The sequence below is a fragment of the Hippichthys cyanospilos genome, chromosome 14, assembly GCF_059441005.1.
Source record: "Hippichthys cyanospilos isolate Australia breed blue-spotted pipefish chromosome 14, RoL_Hcya_1.0, whole genome shotgun sequence".
Lineage (NCBI taxonomy): Eukaryota > Metazoa > Chordata > Actinopteri > Syngnathiformes > Syngnathidae > Hippichthys > Hippichthys cyanospilos.
Genome location: NC_142382.1, coordinates 18,173,717 through 18,194,508, shown reverse-complemented (window position 1 = coordinate 18,194,508; position 20,792 = coordinate 18,173,717). Strand labels below are relative to the sequence as shown.

Sequence of the window (20,792 nt, the reverse complement as noted above, 5' to 3'; positions counted from 1 at the left end):
ACGGTTTGTTGGTGTTACATTGCCCGATTTCGTTAGACTCAATCCCTGATTCGTACAGAACAATCACCGTGTTTAAAGCCCCACATGGTTCATGGATTAAATGTGTATCTTCTCATGAAGGCTGCATGTTCAACTGACATTGCATATTTGTCGGAAGATGGGCAGGAAGAGTAGGTGGAGTCATGTCAAGTAAGGAAGGAGGGACGGATGGATGCAATTGTCTGTGTGCGTGTGTGTGGCACGATAAGAGGGCAGCACCTGCCCCTTCTTATTGTTACTGAGCCAAAATCTAAATGTTTGATGAAACATCCATCCATTTTCTTAAGCCGCTTATCCTCACAAGGATCGCTGGCTTTCTGGTGCCTATCCCAGCTGACTTCAGCAGTAGGCGGATGAAACCCTGGAGTGCTTGCCAGTCAATCGCAGGGCACACAGTGACGGACAACCATTAGCAAAGTTGAATTTGCCATTCGAATATACCATTGTATGGTACTAGTAAAGGGACAGGACCATATCGCTCCCAATCACACCTAAGGACATACTTCAGCATCTGATACACCTGCCATGCATATTTTTTGAATGTGGGTGGAAGCCAGAGTGCTCAGACAGAACCAACGCGGGCTTGTGGAGAACATGCGACAAACAACCATTCACGTACCCAACCACACCTCAAGACAATTTAGTGTGTCCAATACACCTGTTATGCAAGTTTTGGAGTGCAGGAGAACATGCAAACTCCACATAGGAAAGCCGGATTTAGGTGGATTTGAACGCAAATACATGAACTGTTAGGCGGACATGCTTACCACTGCGCCACCGAGCCGTATTATTGTAACATTTGTAAGCGTAAACAATTCAGGAACCTTACCTAGAGGCAGTTTGAGAAAGGATGGAACTTCTCGCAAATATCGGACTGTGATGATGACTTCCTCTCCGGCGGTGCGCAAGAGGTGAACCTGACAGGAGTAACAGAGAAACATAAAAAAGACGATATATAATAATTTCACAAATATAAAAGAGATACCAACCCTTTAAGAATGTATCCTACTATTATGTCAATGGGTTTTGCTCACCTGCTTATAGATTCATGTCATTGCTATTTTTCAGCCTAATCATTTCTCCGCACGTCGTTTGATGAATCCCTGCATCTTAAATTGATATCTGCAGCCGAGCAGCCGCCTAATGCCATTTCAATGCCTGATATAAACTTCAAACAGCAATGTCTCATTTAAGTAATGGGACGGAGCCATATCTGTAAAATTAATCTTTTAAGAATTTTGCTGAAATATTTCAATTAAAACTGAAAGCTTAAAGGGTAATTAACTGACTGAGCTATTTCGAATCCATTGTGGGGTGTAAAGGCAAAATCATAGATCTGCTATTGTCCATATTGTGCCAGAGAGATGTAAGAAAAAACAATTACCGTTCTTCCCCAAACATAAGACACACTCTTTTTCCCAAAAATGAAGGCCAAAAGTATGGCTGTGTCCTATAAACGGTCATTTAAAAATGATATTTTTGTTATTCTACACCATTCGAGAAAGATTGATCTGTTGTCGACCACATAAGCCGAGTTTTGACGCACATATGTGCATTATTATGCGACATTATATACCAGTATTGTCATAGTGCGGCGTGGCAGGGAGAATGGCTGACGTGCCTGCAGAGGTACAGTAGAGGACCCAAATACAGGAAGGCTCTGAGGCAGTGAGTGCGAGCGCTAATCCATATTTAATATTCAAAATGGCAGGCAAGAACAGAAGTGGGGAAAAACATGATGGCGAAAATTCCCAAAACACAGGCGGGCTGGCGAAACAGAAAAAACAACGGGGCGGGCTGGCGAAACAGAAAAAAACAACGGGACGGGCTGGCAAGGGGACAAAGGACTAGACGAGAGGTGAGGCTGATATGCGACTTAGGACAATGATCCAACAACCAACTGTAACTTGCTGGGACTAAAATAGACAGGACAATAATAAGGCAAATACAAAACAGCTGGACAGAATGAGAGGTGGGGAACGCTGATTGGCTGACACACGGGGCTGGAAGACACAGGCAACAGGTGGAACAAATCACGCAAGGAAGGCAGGCGCAAGGGAAACCAAATAGGAACAAGATACGGCTGTGTGCTGAGCCCCCGGCTTTACACACTCTTCACCTATGACTGTGTTGCCTCCCAAAACAACACCAACATAATTAAGTATGCAGACTACACTACAGCCATCGGACTGATCACTGGTGGGGCTAAGACAGCATACAGGAAAGAGGTGGCAGACCAGCAACAACCTCCACCTGAACACGGACAAAACCAAAAAACTGATCATAGACCCAAGGCGGCAGGTGGAGCCGCACAAACCGCTATTCATTGACGGGACTGAGGTGGAGAGGGTAAAAGCCTTCAAATTTCTCGGCACCTACTGCAGTGACGATCTCACTTGGTCCCACAACACTCGACAGATCATCAAGAAGTTCCAATTTACCACACCAGGGTTCTGCGGAGAACACGCTAAATCATCAAGGACAGAACACACCCCTAAAACGACCTGTTTGAAATGCTGCCATCAGGCAGATGCTACAGGAGCCTGAGGGCCAGGATTGCCACTGGCAAACAGCTTCTACCTGCAAGCCATCCAGATTTTCAACAAGTCCCTCACAAACTAATCTTCCTCCTACTGACGCATAAACAATATTTGGCACTATTTTTTTTTTTTTTTTGCACTGCATGATATTCTGCACTACATTATTAGTAGCATTTTCTCTCTTTGTTGTTTGTCGCTATTTATTGCTATTTTATTGACTGCTCAATGTAGTCTGCTGCTGGGAACATGAACGGAATAAGAATTTCATTGTATGGTACAAAAAAAAAAAAAAACACAACTTGAAGATACAAAGGAACCACCAAAACAGAAAACCCACAACAGAAATATGAAACATACAGTATTTGTCAAAAGGAGGTGGAGTGGCAGCAAAGCTGCAAAACTACCCTTCACGACACCCCTTTGGTCCTTTTTAATCTTGAGGGAGTGCAGCACTTGAATAACCACACATAAGAATCCAAGACAGAGTCCATTGGTTGGTTGCCAATGCGACCAATCCTAAAAGGTAAAAAGTCACACATAAAACACAAGTGAAAGTCATAAAAAGTTAAGTCCAGACTAAAACAGATGACTGTTAGAACATGCAATTGACAGTCCACTAAGCTCCCATGAGTCCCTAGCCACCATTCCAGATCAGGGGTCACACACCGGGGTCATGTAGGGGAACAAAAAAGGGACACAGCAGCCAGCCCACTGAGAAGTGTGGGGCAAAAAGGGTGCACTGGCCAAAAGAACGCATTAATTTGTGGCAGAAGCTCGAGCCTCTGCCACTCGCGTTCACAGGCCCTTAATGCACCGCTGTCAGGCCAAGGAATAGCAAGGCCTCTGCCGCTTGCACCTCAGGATCAGACAGCCACCAGCTCTAATGCAGTCCTTCGTCAGGGCACACATTCCAGTACAGGCAGTCTTTTTAAAAGGGAGAGTAGTTCCATCCCTGATTGTGATAGGTCCATTTGGTCAGCATAGCAAACTTGATTGGATCTTGTTCAAGTGCCTGTCCATTGTCAGTTAAGCGAGGTGTTGAAGCCATGTAATCAAGGGCACGCAAACAACACAATGACCAAGTCAATCACTTACATCTTCGTACTGAAGTTCATTACTGTAATGGGACGAGCTAGACCACAGGAAGGGAAGGACGTCGGTTAGCTGTTAGCATTAAGTGCCTGTTGCAGCTAACAGCAGCTCGTACTAGATTAAGTTATTATGGCATTATTCTCAATAAAAGAAGCAGACAGACTTAACCAACGTCCAAGTCCATCCTCTTTCGCACGCAGGAATATTACTAAAAAGGAGAGGATCATGTCAAAGTTATAATATTTCCAGCTGATTCAATTAAGTGCACCTGTTAAAGGGAGACACGACTTAGACCATTTTTCATTATAAAGGAATCAATTAAATGATTATACATTTTCCAAAACTTGTAAATGTTAAATGTGTTCTTAACGACCAACAGTATGTTTTAAACATAATCGTACGTCTAGTTATCATTAAATTATATTTTATGGGGTTGGCACTCCTCCGGAGGCTGCCATGTCTTTTACAGTTACGGACAATGGTAATGTGGCACCTACTCCTGTCCGTAATAAAAAACAGTCTAAATCTTACATGTTGTCCCTTTAAGAGAACACGGAACACGGAACACGGAATCCATTTGACTTTTTCAATTGCGGCCTTTTGGCATAACACACAATCATAAACTTGGTGAAACACGGATGCTGCTCAATGTCGGGTATTTATTGTAAAATCAACTCGAACTGTCGCAAGGAAAAGGAAAAACAACAGCTTTGAGCTTATTCAAAATTACAGTGGTGAGGCGTGCACTGACCACTCACAATGTGGGAAATCTGAAATACGCTCAATGCGCAACAAATATTTAACTTAAGGATATGAACGCAAGAAAATATGAAGCGTTTACAAAAGATGAGATTTATTCAGTTTTTACATTGTTGTCAAAGTGTTATACAAGATAACGTAGAAAACACCACAATTTGACCCCCAAATTAAGGGTGCATTTTGTACACAAGTGTGTCTTATATTTGGGGAATTACGGTATTTATGGTTGTAACATCATGTACACATTCCATGTATGTCACAGCCAATCTACTTCTATTAAACTCAGATTGTTGAGGCGAACATCAGGTTTTATAACTACTGAAATCTTGTTGTTTTTTAAAATATATATTTATAAAAATATATATTTATATATATATATATATATATATATATACTCACAACCTGCTCATGAGAGCAATGCTCCACGTTTATGCCATTGACCTAAAGAAAAAGAGAGAATGCAAAGATACTTCACTATGGCAATATTGCAACTACCTATTTCTTAGTGGGTCAATCAAGCAATAGACATACCAGTCCTATATAACAATATAACGACGAAAGCATAAGCAATTAAATTCTCAAGATTAATCTCTTCATTGTTACTGTTGATCATTAAGTGACAAAAGTCATTTCACTGTCCAATTACTTGGCTAAAAAAGATTAGTAAATGTAGTACTGATTTAAGAGTTGTATTTAAGTGAAAAAGTGCAGATTCTAAGATGTGCTAATGTAAACAAGCACAGAAAAAGTTGTTTATGAAAATTACCCATGACAGTGGAAAAAGCAACAAAAAGCAACCGAGATCACATCACACAGACTTGGGCGGAAGAAGGTGGAAACAATGTTCGGGCGGCATTATTATAATAATAAACTGTCGTGTTATTGTGATGAATATTACCTCATGTGATAGAACTACCTTGATTGTTTTTGTGCTTAGGTGGTATAAGTCAACCTCCTCCTGCCCAAGTCGGTGTGATGCGATCTCATTTGCTTTTTCCGGGTGAATGTAATAAAGGAGCAAATTTGAGAGCAAACAGCTATCAGTGTACTTTTTCTAGCTCTGATTGGCTTGGCTTTGTGGGCACATTCATACCGTGTGCGCAACGCTGAGCACACAAAGATGCCAACACAAGAACAGGAGGTTTTATGCTGTGATTTGCAAAGAATCTTTCTTGTAACCAACCGGATCAAACAATTGTTAGAAGATATTACTCTTTTTAATAAATACTGTGTGTGATATACTTTCACAATATCAGGCTTATATCTCCCAAATTTTATATATATATATATATATATATATATATATATATATATATATATATATATATATATATATATATATATATATATATATATATATATATATATATATATATATACAGTGTTCCCTCATTTTTAGCTATTAATGAGGGTTGAAAACTTGAAAAATACCAATAAGCCACAACTTTTTTCTTATGATTTGAGCTCTGCAGCTTACAATTCGGTGTGTTTTTTGGTTTTTTTTGCTAGCCACAAGGACACAATCCACGAGTAAAGCAAATGTATCAAGGTGTCATTTATGGAACAATTTTTCAGTAGAACTGAAAAGTTGTAAATCAATGAGCTGTGCTGAAAAAGAGATTTAAAACACTAGTATAACTTGTCATTGTATAAACATATGTATAAATCGAATATGATCTTCTAATGAAGTTTGTAATGTGTAAATTTGATAAATATAATTGTATATATGTATAATTGTATATATGAATTATGGGCAATGTGTTTATGTGTTCTCAAAAATAATCAACTAAATAAAGGGAGACAGAAGAAGCACCTACAGTATTTGGTGAATTGATTTTGAATTTGAACAACTAATTAACTCTGAAGTATTCTGTCATTGTTATGGTGAAAATACCCATCCATCCATTTTCTATAAATATGATGGTGCTAAACATGCAGGCATTCTAATGAAGACATGATGTTGCTGTAAGCAGGCGATTAATAAAAGTTTAAAATAAATAAATAAATAAATAAACTTCCATACACTGTATACCAGCTTTCTGCTTTGATATCCGATGTTGCGACCGGCGGGTTATCTTTTTTTTTTTTTTTTTTTTTTTTTTTTTTGCTGAATTTGCATCTCATATGCTTGTGCAGCTTATAGTCCAAAAAGTAGACTAAGTAAATTGTTTTTACTCAAGAGCTTTATGATTGAAAACATGATGAAAAATAAATCCATATAAAGCAATATTATAATACCGTATGCTGGTATTAGCTGGTTATTTGCATTTGAGTTGAATTATAAAAAAAAAAAAGATCATTTCCAAATTGAAACTTTTCAAATATTAAAACAATAAAACCTTACTGTAGTTTTGACCCCTTAAGATAAGCTATTTACAATGATGCACTCACCTCCACCACAGCATCACCAATGAACAGCTTCCCTGTCTGATCGGCTGCACTCATCAACAGACAAGCATTAGAGGTTAATGAAAACATTCCAAAATGCTTATTTATTTGATATGCCCTAGTGAAGTGGGAATAGCAATCAGCGTGTCAGCATTACTCAGCCTAAGTAGTATCTAACTTGTTAAAAAATGACTGAAGCCTGCAACCTGATAATCAGAAAACATTTTTAAGACACATAGGGTAACAGTAAAAAGCGTGTTGTTGTTGTTTTTTTTTTTTTAATGTCTCGTAAAACCATGAAAAAGTAATGATATTTTGCTGAAATAATCCATTCCGAAGACAATACAGTACAGTATATGTAGCTACTGAAAAAGCTCACAGGAAAAACACACCACTTTGCACAGAAAGTCTGAATCTGTATGAACGGTTTGAGTGACCTATCAATAAATACATACATAAATAAAATGTTAAATACATTGTTTTATCTTTCACTTTTCTTTGCTGCTTAATATAACAATGATACTCCGGATTACAACATAGTGTTAACTCTTTAGTAGCCATAACACGTAATTAAAAACCAAAAGGCGGTGCAACACAACACGGGGTCGGGGTTACCCATCATGCACTGCATGACAAGACTATGGGTATCGTTCCAACTCAAAATACACCACATACATAAATAGGTAAAAAGAGACCATCCAAAACAACAACAGAGGTAGCTTAGAGTGATAAATGTCTCATTTACTTTGTAGGCAAATCTCAGGTAAGCATACTATGGCCCTGAGTTGGTTTCAGGATACCGGGTCGCTTCTGATTTGTTGGTATTCAGAATCAATAGTTTGCAGGGGAAAATGGAGTGCACATTTCCACAGAAGAGGATTCATTATGGTTTTTGATACACAAGATGATTCAGTAACGGTTCAATTAGAAAGCGGAAAGATTCAGTTCAGTTTGTCTCTGGGATTAGTACTGTATTTGATATCATTAGGTAAGGCAAGATTCAATGACTTTTTTTTTGTTATTTCATATGCATTTGAATGAACCTGTCAGCACTGCAAACACAACCTATCCTTCTAAGAATTGAACTGCATATTCGATAAAAGGCGATTCATTATGTATCTTGATATATTTCAAAGTTGAACAACTTGATTCGGTTCAAATCAACGCACTCACATTTTTTTATCTCAAAATATGTTTTTGCGATTTTTTTCCTTTGTTACACTCCTAGTCACCGTCATTGCACATTTATAAACTGTACAGGCAATGTACGTATGTAAAAGACATAACATTTTATGCAGTTGTTAGAAATGTCTTTAGGAGACATTGCTGTAAATCTTCTGCAATTTAGATAACATATTACGGATGGTTAGTTTTAGGGGCAGTAATTCAATTGTTATATAATTGTTCAATCTATTTAAATTGTAAAAACTGAGGACAAAACTAATGTAATGTATGGCAGCGATAATTAATTTTGGACTGTGTCAGATCAATACTATCACTTTAGTCTTGTCCATTTCTGTATTCCATTGAATTAAATTTGTTTAACATTATTATGTATGATGCAATGAATGTATGTATGTATGTATGTATGTATGTATATATGTATAACATGCTGGTGACATATGTATGTATGTATGTTTGCATGCATGTACAGATGTGGGCATTCTAATTTTCTATTTTTTTACTAATCCGTCAGTCGTTGGTGTCCGCTTCTAACATCATCACCATTTTGACTTAAATTGTAATATTCGTTCCATCGCTCCATCAGCCAATTGTCAGACTGTCGCTCACTCCTGTCATCGTCGCTAACCCCCCCCCCCCCCCCCCCCCCCCCCCCCCCCAAAAAAAAACCACATATTAGTTACCATACTCCTGGGTGCATGTATGCATGATTGCTACCAAATTAGGCTGTTAGCACTTCCATGCTTCCAAGTAGTATCAAGTAGTATTCCTGCCGGTTCATTTCCCTGTAAAAACTTCCTTTTTTGAGCCACATATTTTTCAGTTTTCCTGCATTTTGGGGTCCTTCCTCCTCCCAACTTACCATGCCCAGACGTGACACTTATATTAAATTGCCATTTGTAATTTAACGTACAAACTTGTGAAAGCTCGCCTGCTCTTGGTGGACTTCATAAAACTTTGTGTACAAATAATTTGAAATTATTATTACTTATTCTAAGTTACGGCACGTTATAATTGCAGATGCGGGTTTGTTGATGTTTAAATGCTCTGAAATAAAGTGTTTGTACATGGCGCATGTGTGCGCATGAGGGTTCCAATCACTGAAGGCTTAAGTGTGAAGTGTAAGTGTATAGATACACAATGAATGAACAACTATGCTATGTGCAATTGCAAATTAATCTAATGTGCAATCTAATGTAACCTGACATCACTCTCCCTTGTTCTTAATGACTGTCATGATCTGTCTGTGTTTTGTTGTGGGTTTTGGGTTGTTTAGTTTAAGTTATAGGTTCACTGTGTTTTCCCCCGCGTGTCATTACTGTAATCAACCTCACCTGTCGCCCGTGTGTGTCCTCCAGTCAGCTACCCCGCCCCTTGTTGTTCCCAGGTGTCTCGCGTTTTCATTAGTTCTGTTAGTATTTAAGCCCCAGTGTTTTGCCTCATCCCTTGTCGGGTCTTCTCCTCGCCATCTTGCCTCGCGTTGCCCTGATCCCATCCTTCCCGTGCTGCCTCCCGTTCCTTGTCGCCCCCAGTAAGCTTCAGTTTAGCGTTTTTGTTTGTACTTTGTATTTTTTCCATTCTTTCAACCCACCCTTTGTTGTTTTTAAATCACCCTCTCTTGAGCCTCACCCCAGTCAGCCCTGCTTTTTATTGGTTCCGCCTTTCCCGCATCCCACACTGCCTCAAGTCGCCATGCCCAAACGTGACAATGACTTGACTTTAAAATGTCATTTGGTGGTTCATCTGCAAAATGTATGTATGTATGTGTGTGTGTGTGTGTGTGTATAATGTATATATGTATGTATAATGTATATATGTATGTATAATGTATATATGTATGTATTATGTATATATGTATGTATTATGTATGTATATATGTATGTATTATGTATGTATATATGTATGTATTATGTATAATGTATGTATATATGTATGTATTATGCATGTATATATGTATGTATGTATGTATGTATGTATGTATGTATGTATGTATATATTATGTATGTATGTATATATTATGTATGTATGTATATATTATGTATGTATGTATGTATTATGTACATATGTATTTATTATGTACATATGTATTTAAGTATGTCTGTGTGTCTTATGTATGCATATAAGTATGTATGTACACATGTATATTCAGTATGTAGGTACGTATGTTTCTATTTATTTGTCTTTTTGTACATCTAGTATGGTCACTTTAACATAAATTTCTGAGTCGCTTTATTCAAAGCAATCGAATTTTTGAGGTTGTGTTAAAAAAAAAAAAGACCCATTTGGGGTGTTGTTTCGTTTAAAACAAACGAAGTGGGGTTTGCGTTATTTGATACGCAATTGTTTTTTTTTTTTTTGTAGCACAACTGATTTTAGAGTATACAATTTACAGGTTTATATTTCTTCTATTTTCATGCACACTGTATGCCAGTACTCACCTGTGCAATATATTTGGAAAGAATTTATGAGTGAAAGTTCATCCAAAGGCAACTTTCATTCTCTAGTGTGAACATTTCTTGTCAACTTGATCAAAGACTTTTAGCAGTGAACTTTCAAATGGTATAAACTACATTCTTACCTACTTGATCTTTAAAAATCTTGGAAATAACCACAGGCACATTATTCTCAGCACCCCCCTGAAAATCAAGAGACAGATGAAATTGTCAACCTCAGACAGTCACCTTTACGAGACAAAGCACTTTTCATTCCTACTTCAATGTTTTATAATCAAAATGGATCTGCTTACTTTGATGCTCAAGCCCAGACCGCCAGTTTCTTGTCTCCGAAGTACTACAGTTCTGTGCTTTAGAAAATGTGAGTTTTTTTATTGGCAAAACGATATTGTGAATGTGACAAGTGGTATGGAGTTGTGCAACGCGCCATCATAATATATTTGAGGCCCCAGGGGCACTTACATTTGCTTGGGATTTGCTCCCTCTTGTGCAAACCACATCCAGCTTCTGTATGGTTAATTCCTCTTTGGTTAGTTTCAGGCAGACGTCATAGGAATTGTTGGTCTCCTCATTGTATAGCAAAGCAATTCCAGATTTCAACTGTTGGAATTGAGAACTGCATTCAATTTTTGTCGAGCAATTATATGCACAATGAACGTATGAGCCTTTATTCTCAATGGGTGAGTGGTCATATGTCTAGCTTTGGATAATTTGGTTTTACCAATGGGTGAACAACACAGTTAAAATTGCCAGATAAATGACAGCAGTCATTGGCTACTGGAACGTAACCATTGTGCAGTCTTTTGACCATTTCTGAATCATTTTCATCCGAATCATTCTTCAAGTATTTTTGCCAAGGGACACTCCTCGTAGTGTGCTAACGCAGTGGCAATGCAAGTTTGAACTTTGACTTGTCACCATCATTTCAATTTCAGCTCCCTACTGTCTTCTTTGAATGCTTTCATGTGAACTGCATTTGATGTAAAGATCAAGGGTTGGACAGAAAAAAAAAATCACAAGGTGTAAGATAACAACACTACATAACAATAATTGGATGAGACACGATTCCCACAAGATGAGTTGTCTCACAAGATTGTCCATAAGAATTAGATACAGTAAGATTCAAACAAAAGTGGTAATATAAAATAATGCATAATATATCTTTTTTACAGTTTTCAAAATACAGTATATTCTTTTTGGAGGTTACCCTGTGCCAAATTTCTTGGTGGGTTTAACCAAGCCAATTTTGATTTTAGTGAAATTTGTCACATTCTGTCTCTTTTGTTGTGGGTTTAAGTTTGTGTAGTTTCAGTGAAAAGTTCTGTGTTTAGTGTGTTCCAGCCTATAGTCTCAGCCAGTCAGTTTTTCCCCGCCTCTTGTTGATTCCAAGATGTCTCGCGTCTCCTAATTAGTTCGGCTTGTATGTAAGTTCCAGCGTTTCCATGTGAGCTTGTCCGGGTTTTTTGTACTTTGTATTATTTTTTGTGCCATCTCCTCCCACCACAGTTTGGAAATGTAATCTTCATTATTCGAGTCTCACCGCTCTCAGTCCTGCACTTTTATTGGTTCCACCTCTCCCACGTCCCGCACCTTCTCGCGTCGCTATGCCGAAACATGGCTAAAGTAGGTGGAAATTTTCCTAATCCTTGTCGTTTCCGAATCCTATTCGTTTCAAACGATCTAAACAGACTTTGCATCTCTTCCCGACGTGGTGCTCGCCAGGTGTTGTTTATGGGATTTATATCGTGGTATTCCTTTTCAGACGAATCATCGCAGTGTTTTTATCGGCAATTTTCTATAAGCAATAGTTCATCCGCCATGTTGTCAGTTCATAAAAAAAAAAAAATTGCGGAAGATACATGTGGCGCAAGATTTGGACTCTGCGCGGAGAGGCGTGGTTGCCGAAATAAAGTCATTTTGATGCGTGCAGTCGCGCTGAGGATAAACCAAGCCAACACTTGAAGAAGTAATAAAAATGAAAGATGGATAAATTAAAGTGAAAGACACTATACAAGAAATTGATGTAAGTATGAAAATGAAAATGAATGCTTATTGTAGATTTGGCAATTTCTTTCTTTTTTCTCTTTTTAAATATTGTTTTGTTTTTAACTTCAGTCAGATTGTCGAGTGCACAACACGTTTTTTATGTTTACGTCCGAGACATAGATTTGCTATTGTGAAAAGTCCCTTGTTGTGAAAATTTTCTGGATGCAAATATGATTTTGTTTTGGATGAGTTCTACTGTAATGTAGTTGTAAAAATCTGTTGGCACGGCTTGGAACATAAATCTTTTGCTTGTGCGTTCGTCGTAATTATTGGGGGATTCGTTATGTTGGTCCAGAGTCTACTACTGTGTTTAGGTTGCAAATCTAGTTTGGTGAGTTTGTGCATTTGGTAGATTAGCTGCAGTGGACTGGCTCATGTACAAATTTGGTTACAAGTCAAAACCAAGTGTAAGTTTGCTGGATCAGATGGAGGCACAGTGATTTCAGTCTACACAAGGTAATAGAAATTATGCTTTTTGGTGCTGTTTTGTTCCAAAGCAGAATTAGATGCAGAACCATTGCTTTTAGTGTTTGTTTGCGCTCCAAGGTGACAAACTATATATCCACACCAATACCTTATCAGCTATAAAAGGGGATTGGTGAGACTTTTTTTCCTCTCTCTTTTAATGGCAAATAAAGGGAACATTAACTTGCATACATTTCTATTTCTTGTTATGGACCTGAAAAAAAAGTTAATGAAACACCCTGGGTAATAATAATAATGGAGAGGAGCTGTTTTCTTATTTGCTTAACAACATTCTTGAGAAAATCAGTACACATTGATCTTGAAACCTTAATCAGGATTTATGACACAATCTCTTGACATTTAAATAATAAAAAAGCATCAAAATGTGGCCTTAATTAGTCACTTGTTTTGCACTCAGTTGTTTATGGTTGTAACTTTGATCTTCCTGAAGGGACTAATTAAAAGATTAAAATAGGAATCTTCCATTTGGTTAAGTTCTCATCTCTCAAGGTTCCTGTCAATAGTTTACAAAGTACATGCTGATACAGTACTTATTTATTTCAAGAAACTATAACAAGATTAAATCAACATGATGTACGGCAGTATAGACTTATTTTACCAATGAATAGCACATGTATCTGCAGAATTCAAACCTGTTTCAGGTACAGCATATGGAGCTCCTGACTCAGGGTTATTAGGTCATAGTTTTTGTATAGAGCTTTTGCTACTGCTTATAGCAGGAAATTGTAATATTTCAGAATAGAAAGTAGCTTAATGTTCCATTTTCCTCAAACTATTACATTTAGGAATTATAAGTGAGCTTGCGTCCTTTCCAATTATTCATATTGGTCAAGAAAACTATCTAAAATAATTTTTGTTTGACCTAAAAAAACATTAGTGTTGACACTACTGAGATGTAATAATCCTTCCGCTGTCCCTCCCAAGAGACGACCTCAGGCGTGTGACCATAAGGTTTGGTAATTCTGGATGACATGCATGTCACTTCTTATTTTGAAAGGAATGAGAATGGGTATGATCGTCTGATAAATTGTATCACATTAATTCCATCTGTAATGATGAGTGAGTTTAGTGTTCTTGCCGTCATTCTTTTGGAAACTGCTACTTTAGCTGTTTTTAAATGCGTCATGATTGGTGCTTGATAAATCATGAAAAACGCTGACTGCGACCAAAACCTTGGTTATCATTATAAAGATTACGACTAAGTGCAAACCAAGACTAACTACAAACCCCAAATACGATCAAGATTTCTTTATAGTAGAGGTGGTTCGATTGATAGGTCAACATTCCTAATTGGACGATTTTCATGAAAAATTGCTTTTGGTGACCTCTGATCAACATTGATCAATCAGTTTAATAGGCCAAATGTTCTCAATCATCATGTATTCTCACCATTTGCCGCAACAGCAAACAATTAAAAATCTCAAATTGTTGTGCCAATTTGAGCAAAGTACCGTTTGGAAAAATAAAAGAACAGAAATTTTACAAATGTTTTTTTTTAAATCTTGAATTAATGAAAATCTTGAATGAACGAAAAGTACCATATTTTGGACTGTAAGTCGCACCAGAGTATAAGCAGCACCATCAAAAATATAACAGAAAACCAAATTTTATCTCTTATAAGCCAACCGGACGATAAGCCGCAGGCTATAACATCAGCTATTTAAGCTGAAAGATGGCTCATGGAATTTTTTTAATTTTTGGTTTTATTAACGTTCTTTTCAACTTTTCAACAGAGACAGAACATACTTGCACGTTTGGGTACAAGAGCATCAGATTTTTAGAATACAGCACCAACACAACAGTAACATCCCTGTCCGCATTTACTAGTGTAGAGTGGCCCCTAGTGGTGAGTAAAATAGCAGTTTGAACTCTAAATCAATACTTTGAATGTGGACTCTTCTTTCTGCCTTTATTTACCTGAAGATCGCCCTCTGTTGGCTAGGAAAAAAAAAAGCAGATAAGCCCCACTGGACAATGAGCCACAGAGTTCAATGCATTAGAAGAAAGTAGCAGCTTATAGTCCAAAATATACGGTAATTAAAACAAAATAACAGATTTAACAAATCAGGACGAATTAGTATTTGCAGCTTTAAACTAGTAAATTCATGCAGTCTCTATCAGCACACCATGGTGGGTATGATTGGTATCGACATCTTAAAACCCTGATGGAAACCCCCAATGTGTGGATGAAGAGTAATGGGCACCCAGTTTAAAATGTTCTCTGCAAGGGATTTTCTTTCATCTGTCATGTCATGTTAACGCGAAAGCCAAGTCAATTATTTTTTTTTTCGATTTAGATGTTCAATTTGCTCTCACGAGCAGACTGAGTATGCTCATGAACCTGTAATGAATAAGAATTAAACATAATACAAACAAACACTTTTCATCCATGTGTTGGGACTCTTGTACTGCCACCTATTGTCGCTTTAAATTGATTTCATAATGCCCTTGAGCTCAGTTCAAGAATTGATTGTTCATTGTTACGTGTCAATTTTGTTATTGTCATGACATCTTGGTGTGTGGTTGAATTTCTGGAAAGCGACCCTAACACAGTATGAGAAGTGTTGATCAATTAAGTTTCCTTTTTTTTTCTTTAAAATTTGATATCAGGCTTTGTGCCAATTTAAAACTCCCATCTGAATTCCTAGTGTACAGTACAATCAGTGGCATTGTGCTCCTACCAGACCCTGCAGAGCCCAGGGATAAGGAGGGCCATGAAGAACCCAATTATTATTAATACTCTATACAGCAGGTGTGTCCAAAGTCTGTTCTCGAGGACCGCTAACCTCCATGCTTTTGAAGTTTCCATCCTCAAACATACAGTACCTGATTCAAATGATCTGCTTATCAGCAAGCTCAGTAGAAGCCTGAATCCTGATCCTTACCGTCATCTGTTTTGGAGTACAGAAATATCAAAAAACAGAGGTGGGCAACTTACATTTTGTTGCTGGTTCAACATTTGGCAGAAGCCAGCCCCATTTCTGTCTTTTTTTTTTTTTTTTAATCCAAATGACATTGTAATCATCGGTCCATCAGTCCACAGGTGTCTTTTTGCCTTACACCACCACTACAGGGTGACACTTGACTTTTTTGTTTCTGGTCCGTCATTCGTCAGGTGCTGGTCTACTTCTGTCTGCTCTCATACTAATTATTTTTTCTGTTTTAGTATTTACACTTATAGTTAACACCATGTCTGAGGTTTTACAGTAACACTGCAATTTAATCACAGCACCGTAATGTAAGTGTAACAGGAAAAACAAAGCCAGCTAAGGGGTTTAACCCTAGGCTGTAATACGCCATCATGTCCACTGGATGGTATTATCATGCTTGGCATGACTCCAGTGGTGGATATCAGTTCTTATTTATAACTGCCTGCCCTACATATGCCTTATACTCGTGTAGCTTTGCAATATGTGTGTACCGCTAGCAAGTGAAGTGAGATGATATTTACAATGTATTTCTATATACAAGGTATTTACATGAACAGTTTCTTTGAATACGCCCACATCAGTCATTTTAGGTGTGGCAAAGTGACATTCACTTGTTCTTGGAGTTGTAGTGCCAAGCCAGAAATGGTCTTGAATCTCCGCTCGCCTTCTTGGCTAACCTACTGTCATGTTCTGTTGATTTTTGGTGGTGGGTTTATTTTGAGGGGTTCTGTTCTGTTCTGTTTGCATAGTTCCTGTTCCAACTCGTGTCACCCTGCGTTAGTTTTGATTTGGTCCACCTGTCTGCGTTTACCTGCCCCTCGTCTGTCCACCAATCCTCTTCCCCTGCCTATTGTTTCCTTCCCAGCTGTTGCGCCGCTGTCATTAGTGTGTGTGTGTGTGCGTGTGTGTGTGTGTGTGTGTGTGTGTATATAAACCCAGCAGTTTTAGTTACAGCCTTTGCCAGATCATAGTCGCGTGTCCCCAGTTGAATATAAGTCTGTCTTGTCTCGTCCTTTGTCTCCATGCAAGCCTGCCGTTCGTGTTTATTTTCTGTTTCGCTAGACCGCCTGAGTTGCTGGGGTTTTTCATTGTTTTCCCGCCTTTGTTCCTGCCTCCCCTTGACTTAATAAAATGGACTATAACTTGCATCCCCTGCCTCAGAGCCTCCCTGCGTCTGGGTCCACGACCCCCCGGCATCACGCCGGCGTGACACCTACGATAGTAACCAGCGATGACCTGAGCAGCATGCGGGCTAATACCCAGCTAACTAGAACAAAGAGCTGATCATCAACCCAATGCAGCAGATGGAGCTGAACAAACCAGCACTATTCATCAGTGGGACAGAGTTGGAGAGGGTGAAAGTCTTCAAATTCCTACCTCCATCAGCGAGGAACCCAGCTGGTCGCACAACATTCGACAGATCATCAAAAAGACTGTACTTTCTGAGGAGACTGAAGAAATTTGGCAATTTGGTAAAATTAAGTTAGTGGTTTGCAGTGAAGCCCATTGAGCGGATGATGACAGAAAACTGTTATCATACACTAGTGCAGGCATGCGTGCCTGTGTTTGAGAGAGTGGGTGAACGTATGCCACCAGAAGTTTTCTGTGTTGACTGAGAGGTCCCAAGCAATTTATGGCATTTTCGGTGGACTTTTGTTAGTTTTTGTTGCGGGTTAGTTTCAGCATTTTCTGTTCTGGGTTTTTGTGGGCTTTTGTTCATGTGTTCTAGTTCATGTTTTGTTCTCCTGGTGCATAAGTGTCATTCCAGTCCTTGAGGGCCAAGTATCCTGCATGTTTTCCGGGTTTCACTCTCCAACACACCTGATTCAAATGATTAGCTTATTAGCAAGCTCTGCTGGAGGTTGAAAATGATAAAAATAATTTGAATCAGGTGTGTTTGAGAGAGAAGGTACGAAAACATGCAGGATACTGTCCCTCATGGACAGGAGTTCGACACTTGTGCTCAGGTGTCTGCCCTCGTCAGTGTGATTGTATCCACCTGTCCGCATTTAACTGCTTTCCTTGTTGGCCAATCAGATCCCTCTTCCAATTGTTTTCTGTCCACATGTTTCGTGTTGTCATGTTAGATGTGAGTGTATTTAGTTTCCAGTTTCCTTTCAGCGCAGAGTTTATAGTTGTTTTTTTTTTATTTTTTTTTTAATGAAGTTTATTTCTAGATTTTTGGTTTGTCACATTTTGAAGTCTTCAACTTCGTTCATGTTTTTCATCTGTATATTAAATCAGTATTCCCAGCACACCTCACATGTTTGCCTTGCTGCTTCATGGGTCCTCACCCTCACCCCACAAAGCCTAATCATTAATCATGACTGTGAATGAAGTGTTGGGTTTGTATTATTAAACATTTCTCCCCTTTTAAAGTAATAAATATGACTTGATTCCTTGAAATGAATATCAGCGTTAAATATCATTTATCAGCCTCCAAGATGATCAGCATTAGTATCGACCCTGGAAAAAAAAAAAAAATGGAGTACTGATCTCTAAAAATTAACTTTTTTTTTTTTTTAATCATTGCAGCTTTCTGGTGGGTGTGGGCCCCGTATGGCAAACCTGTGGTGATGACGCTGGATATTACATTTGAGATGGTTGACAGGAGAACAAAAATAAGTATTTTTCACGCATTGAGCCAGTGGATTTGAAGTCTTCTTGATTGAGATTCCCAGAATATATAGGCTACTTGCTGCACCTAGAGTATTGATCAGGGGCTGTGAAAGGAAAGAACGCTTGATGAAGTGAAGTGAGCTCAGAGAACAGATTTTAGTCCGCTGAGGTTTATGAGAATGCGTTTAAAGCAAAGAAAGTGTTTGGAATCGGCACTTGCTCCTACTGTATAAGATGCGGATCTCTGTGAATGTTCTACACTACTTGTGAGCGTCATTTGAAGTTTTAAAAAAATTCTGAACATCAAAGATCGCAAAAATAAAATAAGCTTACTTTCCTAGTTGTTAGTACAAAGGCGGTCGAACCTACTAATTAATTGAATATGTTCTGAATTATTAAAATAAAGAAATGTATCATCTCGCGACTGATGATGTCAGTAGGCTTTTTTTTTTTTTTTTTAATACAGTATATACATTATGTTTGCCAGCCGGGGGACAATGCGCGCCGAGAGGAATTAAGGTGAAATGGAGTTCTCTCACTCCAATATTGTTTTACTTACAGAAGTGCAGGGAAGCAAAAGGCTGGCGGGTCGCTCGATACGGTGGGGATGCTGCGGCTGCCCGTGCACGTTCATCTCCCAGAGCCGCTTCTCCTGCTCACTTTAGCGGACTTCTCAAGTCACGTCTGCTCCGGCCGACCGGCAGCTTCACTAAGCTGCGCCTTCTTTAACCACATAATAGACTAAATCCCGGGCACGAATAGCATTCAGCTCCACTGTGCTCTTCCCAAGCCAGCCGCTAGCCAGCCACAATTCTGTTGTGTTCAGCGCCACTTGCTCGCTCAGCTGACTGCCAAATGAAGATCTGTCCGCCTTCTTTTTCTCAGCTCTCTGCGTCATATTAACCCGTTGATTGACAACGCACGTATTGAGCCATCATTTAAGGCAGTGTCGGCGCGGTAAAACGCCTTCTTTATGTTTTAGAGATGTAACGAAAAAAAAAAAGCTGAAATTTACCCATAAAGGTGGTGGAGTTGCTGTAGCTGCTTACTAAATACATTTGAGGCAATTGTCCTCAAATGTTTACACCATCACAGAGTGCAGGTGAACCCCTTAAATTAAAACTAATTGAAAGTGCCACGATCATGAGCAAAAGTAAAATACTCGGAGCCTCAAAGGTGACGAGAACAAAACAAAGCAGAAAAAAGGGTGGGTATGAAAAGAAAAATTTGAATGACTCTTCAAAAGAAGAGTCCCTCAGTGCTGTTTGCCTTGCATCCCCACGTCCGAGACTTGATGGGACACATTCTTTCAAATCAATGTGTCCCTCTGACGCATAGTTTTTTGACATCAAACCCTTCATCATCGTACATACACTCTTTATTTCAACAAAAACTTACGAACATTTTTGACAACTTCGCCTGCCATGTTTGTTTTCATCTTGCGGGGAAAAAAGAACGCCAATAGAGCAATAAACAAGGAGAAATAAATACATAAACGCTGGTCGCTGTGAGCCTGCGTTGTGAGGTAATGATCAAGCAAATGACAGATCATTGTCACAACCATGCTGCAGGGACTAATTTCAAAATAAAATAATGATGTTATACGTGACATCCCATATTTTATTATGAAGCATTGCCTGACTTCCTTTACTACTAGCTGTGTTGCCAGACAGATGTCACCAAGGCACATATACCGTACAGTACTGTTCTGCAGTACTCAGGTAAAAATTTTACCAATAAAAGCAAATTCACTTAAAAACGCACATGCTGCATACTTCTTAGTATAGTAATTCATTGCTACTGAATTCACTCGATGTAAACAATGTGCACATGGCTAATTAATATGGTAATTTATTCACATGGAGCTGACAGTCTTTCCGTGAGCAGGGGATCTGCAGGAAATGAGAACCACAAGAAGTAGGTATCAGTAATTTTATTATTTTGAATTGACTTAAAGTGTAACTCTGAGATGGATATTAGAAGGTTTTTTACCCAGAATGAGGTAGGCAAATGAGGTCCCAGCTAGCTAAGCAACATACAGTGAACTCTTGTTTATTGCGGTAGATATGTTCCGGAACCGGCCGCAATAGTTGAAAATCCACAAAGTAGCAGCCCCGCTCTTCACATTAAAGAAAAATAAATTAAAAAGACAAAAACATTGTTTTTGTTTTATACATGAAAAGGCTTCATGCTATACAGATTATTTAAGAGAAATATTACTGCAGTACACATATTTACTTAAATTATTAAACCTTATA

General features: G+C 38.5%; 1 protein-coding gene across 4 annotated transcripts in view; it reads right to left on the bottom strand.

Annotated features, from left to right (window-relative positions):
• Positions 1-19,367, bottom strand: part of sntg2 (syntrophin, gamma 2) — a 63,831-nt gene extending 44,464 nt beyond the window's left edge. Inside the window, exons 1-8 of one of the 4 annotated variants that reach the window (XM_088433908.1) lie at positions 19,094-19,175; positions 15,812-15,876; positions 10,916-11,053; positions 10,747-10,798; positions 10,579-10,636; positions 6,822-6,865; positions 4,830-4,871; positions 869-956 (exon numbers count right to left, since the gene is read on the bottom strand). In XM_088433908.1, the coding sequence (XP_088290034.1) occupies positions 869-956; positions 4,830-4,871; positions 6,822-6,865; positions 10,579-10,636; positions 10,747-10,798; positions 10,916-10,953 (322 nt within the window). In that variant the 5' untranslated portion in view covers positions 10,954-11,053; positions 15,812-15,876; positions 19,094-19,175. Of the gene's footprint in view, positions 1-868; positions 957-4,829; positions 4,872-6,821; positions 6,866-10,578; positions 10,637-10,746; positions 10,804-10,915; positions 11,054-15,811; positions 15,877-19,093 lie in introns of all 4 variants that reach the window. The other 3 variants (XM_088433905.1, XM_088433906.1, XM_088433907.1) reach the window with 3 other exon arrangements.
• Between the last annotated feature and the right edge of the window lie 1,425 nt (positions 19,368-20,792).